The sequence below is a fragment of the Morus notabilis genome, unplaced genomic scaffold (assembly GCF_000414095.1).
Source record: "Morus notabilis unplaced genomic scaffold, ASM41409v2 Scaffold3737, whole genome shotgun sequence".
NCBI classification, from domain to species: domain Eukaryota; kingdom Viridiplantae; phylum Streptophyta; class Magnoliopsida; order Rosales; family Moraceae; genus Morus; species Morus notabilis.
The window spans coordinates 55,361-61,340 of NW_010356638.1; the positions used below are offsets into that span (position 1 = coordinate 55,361).

The 5,980-nt window shown below is 34.5% G+C and overlaps 2 protein-coding genes across 2 annotated transcripts; both read left to right on the forward strand.

Moving 5' to 3' along the window:
* LOC21385754 (auxin-responsive protein SAUR50) lies at positions 1-384 on the forward strand. Its single transcript, XM_010088349.2, has one exon. The coding sequence runs from the start codon at positions 1-3 to the stop codon at positions 382-384; it is 384 nt and encodes a 127-aa protein (XP_010086651.2).
* A 2,266-nt stretch (positions 385-2,650) lies between these two features.
* LOC21385755 (auxin-responsive protein SAUR32) lies at positions 2,651-3,322 on the forward strand. The gene has a single exon (XM_010088350.2). It carries the CDS (start codon positions 2,730-2,732, stop codon positions 3,093-3,095), a length of 366 nt encoding a protein of 121 aa, XP_010086652.1. The 5' UTR covers positions 2,651-2,729; the 3' UTR covers positions 3,096-3,322.
* Positions 3,323-5,980: the final 2,658 nt, after the last annotated feature.

Here is a 5,980-nt window from a genome sequence, read left to right on the forward strand (position 1 = left end):
ATGTGTAACCAAAAGTTCTTCGGGGAAAAAAGAGCTACAACTTTCCTTAGGCTTCGGCTTTTCATGGGAAAACTGCGAAACCGCTTCTCGCTTTTAACAGCCATGCTGAAAGAGTTAGGTGGTTTTGAAGAAGAAGAAATATCAGAAGTGCCAACGACAGTACCAGATGATGTGAAGGAAGGACATTTTGCAGTCTTGGCAATGAAGGGTTCTGAGACAAAGAGGTTTATAATTAATCTCAAGTATTTAACTAGCCCTACGTTTCTGAGACTGCTTGAACAGGCTGAGGAGGAATACGGATTCGAACAAACCGGAGCTCTTGTGGTTCCTTGCCGTCCCGACGAATTACACAAGATTTTAGAAAGACATTGTGCAGATATATAAGTGAAAATTTTGAAGACCAGGCTAGGCTACACATGACCTTCATGACCTTCATGTTATTCCTTCATTGGTTTATGTAACTAATTAGTCCATTTTACTATTTCATTCTTTAATTAATGTAATTGGTTAAATAACCATGTCAATGCGTTGTTATTTAATCAACTTTTTCATGGTCTCGCCCTTTATCTCATACTTGTGATTGGCATCATAAAATAATACTTCTATAGTACTGCTACTTTACACAATTACACTGTTCCTTTAGCCCTGAGGCTAAAAGTCATGGAAGGTTCAATGGATTCTATATATTAAGAAAGCAAACATTATATGACACAAATGTCAGGGAGCTTTCTCCGGGAGCGTCAATACTCCGGGAGATCTGTGCCGCTGCTATGGCCTCTTTCTCCGGGAGCGTCGATACTCCAACGGGTCTTCAACTTTGAGGTGTCTGTCCCCTTGTGTTCTAGTCTTTCTGGCGGTGCTCGTGACTTTGGTTGTGGGCGGTGCCGCTGGCATTTCTTCACCAAACGTCGTACGGCGGGTGGTTTGTTGGTGGTTGCTTTCGTCCTTTCTCATGCTGGTGGATCTTCCCTCTTCAATCTTGCTAGCCGTTCTCTCATCGGAAGCGCCGTTTGTGTGATTTCGGACTTTTTTGTTGCTTTTAGTTTATGTGTTTGTCAAATAATGGTATGCCTGGTTTCGCCATTTGGGTGTCTTCACTATGTGTTTTGTTTTTGTTGTGTTTTAGTGAAGGTTAGTTCCCCATCTTTCGGTGTAGGTTGTTTATTTAGTCTGCTTTATTGCGGTGTTGTAGGCGGCCTTAATACTATAAGTCTCTTAATCTTGATTGATCAGACTTTTCTATCGATTATAGCGGTTTTGTTGAAAGAGTCATGTTTGTACTCGATATTTGGTGTGCCGTTTTGGTTTTCCAATTGTGGAACCCCGCATACGTTTTGACCACTTGAGCGTTTCATTCGAATTTAATTCGAATTTATCGATGGTACCAGTCAATGTTTGAAGTCTTCTTATGTTTTGGACCATTTGTGTCAGTAATAGTGTTTGTACTTTTTTAATTCTTTTCCCTTAAAAAAAAAAAAAGAGATGAGACAAATATAGCATTGAATGACATGCTGTAACACAAGCACCTAAATCATAAACATCGCAACTTTCAACCATAAACTTGTTTTAGTCTTTCCACTACATTTTTTTTGCTGAAATAGTCAAATTAATCAACTACATTGCTTACGAAAAAGTACTGGGGGAGGAGGAGGAGGTTACAGCCTGCATGCTTTATTTATTTTGTAACACTTTTGTCGTTTTCTATTTTCTGTCGTTTGTTGCCTTTTGCTGTGGTTTCTGAATTTTAAAAGTTTCTAGTTGTTCTTTTTGTCGCCGCTTGTTCTATTCATGGCGTTTTATCCCTGTGATGTCGTTTTTTTATTTTATTTTCATGTCAATTTTCAAGTGTACGTTGTATTGCTTGCAATGCTGCTAATTAATTGTTGATAGTTTTATATCCATATTTATCCTCTTTTCCTCGCACTTTCATTGACATAGGATAAACTTGGTCTGGTCATGACTTATCTCTCTTTTCAAAAGCTCTGAAACGCAAAAGTTTACTTAAGTTGTAGAATTGACATGCATAAAAAATATAAGCAGATTTCCTAAAGACTTCACAAATAATATCACGTTCCAGCCTCCCAAAAATATGTCGCCATTTTGGGATAAATATAAAAAATCCACTTTTGGAGTTATTAAACAATGAACTCCAACGTTCCTGCATGAATAAAATTTTTTGAATGGTGATTTTAAAATTGGAGTTGTTTCTCAAGATGTTGTCGTTTCCAGAAGCTATTGTCATTTTTAAGTATGATTAAAATTTATCTTTTTAAGTAAATTAAGACATCGCTCTCCTCACACATGCCGTAAAAACTCGTGTAGCTAAAGGTTTATATATATATATATATATATAAAGATAAGCTCACAAGAGTGCGCAAAATTTAATAATAAAGTGTTAGATTTTATATGGAGCAACAAAAAGATAACTTATTTAGAATATACAGAGCACTTTTCTTTTCACCACCAAGTAAAATATGTGCTCAGAATACCGCGTCTCTCCGTGTGCAACTAAGATCACAAGGGAGACAAGAATACATTATTGAGTGATAAGTTGCAACAACCGCATGAGTTTATCTCTTTATTGGGCCCCAGTGAAATTTCTTCGATCCTTGTCAATGATCAGATGATCCCTCAAAATGCCACTATAAAATCTCCATCACAAGTAACAAAGAGAACCATTCCAATTATCAAATCATAAAGAAGCTTGTTTAGTCTTATCATCAACAATCATGTGTAACCAAAAGTACGACGGAGAAGGAAGAGCTTCAACTTTCCTTAGGCTTTGGCCTTTCATGGGAAGACTGCAAAAGCGCTTCTCGCATAAATTAGCAGCAGCCAAAGAGTTGGGTGCTTTTGAAGAAGAAGATCAATGGGAAGTGCCAACTACAGTACCCGGCGATGTGAAGGAAGGGCATTTCGCGGTGTTGGCGGCGAAGGGTGATGAGAGAAAGAGGTTTGTTGTTAAGCTTAAGTACTTAACAAGCCCTGCGTTTCTGAGACTACTTGAACAGGCTGAGGAGGAATATGGATTCGAACAAATCGGTGCGCTTATTGTTCCTTGCCGTCCCGACGAATTGCGCAAGATTTTAGAATGAAATTGTGGAGATAAGATCCAATTTTGAAGATCACCTGGCTGCATACATGACCTTCTTGTAAATTGTCGTATGGTTATACTAGGCAACTTAACTCATGTTATTCTTTCATTGATATGAGTAACTAAACCAATTTTAATGTTTCATTCTGTAATTAATGTACTAATTGGTTAAATAACCATGTTAATGCATTATTCTTTAATCAATTTTTTCGTGGTCTCGGCCTTTATCTCCCACTGGTGATGGCATCATGAAATAGTGCTTCTATGACACTGCTAATTTACACAATTAATACACTGTTCCTTTAGCCCGTGAGGCTGAAAGTGAAAGGTTCATTGGATTCTATATATTAAGAAAGCAACATTATATGACACAATTGTCAGGGACTGAATTATGAAACTGCAAGAGTATCACACATCTATTAATTTGCATCCTGCGGATCTGACTTGAGTACTCAGGCTCAGAACAATATTGGTAATATTCAAACACATTTCATTTGTAATTTTCAGATGATAACGGTCCCGTTCATTTCGCTGATTCGAGTTTAAAATTCGAGTTTTACTACAGTAAAAAGCTCTCACAAACAATCAAATCTAACTTTTTTGCTACAGTAAAAAACTCTCATATAAAATCACATCTCAACTCGAATTAAAAACTCGAATCAGCGAACTAAACGGGACACATCCAGCTTCATAAAATGCTATAAATTTGGCTATTAGAAAATGGGAGAAATCCTGATAAGCATCCACTTTTGGAAGTATTTTACCTGAGACCAATTATTAATTTGTGCCTACAGCTTTAATTCAAGCAATTGTATATTGCCATATATATATATATATATACATTTATTACTGTAGCTTCAATTACTACAACCTCATCCTTTTTTTTCATGCAGTTTGAAATTGACACTTTCAACAAAATAACAGAAAACTCTGAATATGGGAATAATGGGAATTCTGCCTTGTATAATATATATACATTTATTACTGTAGCTTCAATTACTACAACCTCATCCTTTTTTTTTCATGCAGTTTGAAATTGATACTTTCAACAAAATAGCAGAAAACTCTGAATATGGGAATAATGGGAATTCTGCCTTGTATAAAAAATAAATAAAAACAAAAAAAACTGGCAGCGCACATTTCTTGTTTGATAAAATTTTATCAAATTCCTTCAAAAATTGCATATTGCTTACTTTTGATAAAATAAAACAAATCCTAAAAAACTCGAAAAAATAAGAGCAACTCTACCTTACCCTTTCGAAGATAATTCCGTACTTAGAACCAATCAACCAGATCGCACGTTGAGATTTATCATGTTTCCTGTTTATTGAGACTCCATTAGCCACGGCTGGGTTGTTGAAATATTCTTTCGATATAAATTGATACTTTACCAAAGGTGGGGTCAGCAACAAATCGGCATTTCTATGTCATCCAGTCGCCATAAAAATGTTTGATAGCTGTATTAGTTCTTGCGAAATTAAAATCCAAATCGGATTTTACATAATTCTGAGCCAGAACTCTCAACTCGAACCTAGTAGTATTTCCTTTATTTGTTGTTTTGTTTTGTAAATTTCATGACTCTTAAATTTGAATTTTCCTTATTTTTTAGTTAATTGATGTTCATGATTCTTAAATTTCAGCATTGAATGACATGCTGTAACAAGCACGAACAATTATCTTTTCTTTTGACCCATATAAATTATTTATTAGAGAAACATCGTAACTTTCAATAATAAGCTTGTTTAGGTTTTCAAAAAAAAAAAAAAAACTTGTTTTGTCTTATCAACTACATTGCTTACGAAAAAGTACGTCTACAAAAAAAAAAAAAAAAAAAAGCTATAGCCTACATGCTCTATTTTGCAGCACTTTTGTAGTTTTCTCTGTTCTGCCGGTTGTTTTTCATATGTTGTTTATCCTTTTGATGTCGTTTTCTGCTTTTGTTTTGACATGTTGTTTCGAGGATTGTTGTTGTTGTTTTTGTTGTTGTTGTTGTGTGTGTGTGTGTGTGTGTGTATCGTTTTTCAAGAAACTTATTTTCTACTTTACAATATGTCGTTTTTATATATTGTCGTCATTTGGAAGAACATTTGCGGCGTTCTTTGGTTATGTAGTTTGTTTTTCTTTTGTAATATTTGTGTTGTCGTTCATTCTATTTTTGTGGATGTTCATTTGTTCTTCAATCCTACTCCTCGCATTTATGATTTAACGTCGTTTGCAAGATTGTCAAAGTTTTCTAAGTCGCGTCATATTTTATTTTTCTCATACGGCTTTTGTTTTTGTTTTTTTGTTTTTTTGTTTTTGTATTTTTATCGTTTCTGACGTGCATGTTGTTTTTTGATCTATGTTGTCGATTAAATGCTGATTATGTTTATTACTTATTGTTGCTCTTTGCTCTTGTTGCGGTTTCCATTCATGTCGTTTTATCACTTTGATGTCGTTTTTTATTTTATTTTCATGTCGAATATCAAGTACTGTACTGCTTGCAATGCTGCTTATAAGTTATATTTTGAAAGTTGTATGTCCATGTTTATACTCTTTTTCACACACTTGCAATGCATAAGAGAAACCCGAAAGTTTACTTTATAAGTTGAACAAATGACATGCAAAAAAGATATAAGCAGATTTTATCAAGACTTCACAAAAGAATTTGATATGTATATTTCCAGCTTCTCAAAAGTATGTCCACTTTTGGAGTTATTGTACTTGACAGAATTCATTTAGGGCCTAAGTTAAAATTTCTAATAGAATATACAGAGAAACTACAAAATGAACACAATAAATTATAAAGGCAACTTATCTGTTTTTTTTTTTTTGAAAGGAAAATTTCATAAAGGCACCTTATCTTTCAAGTAGACATCAGAGGACCCAAAAAAAAAAAAAAAAAAA

What these genes read in the sequence shown, in the direction of transcription:
- LOC21385755 (XM_010088350.2), top strand. Translation starts at nt 2,730, where the DNA reads ATGTGTAACCAAAAGTACGACGGAGAAGGAAGAGCTTCAACTTTCCTT.
- LOC21385754 (XM_010088349.2), top strand. Translation starts at nt 1, where the DNA reads ATGTGTAACCAAAAGTTCTTCGGGGAAAAAAGAGCTACAACTTTCCTT.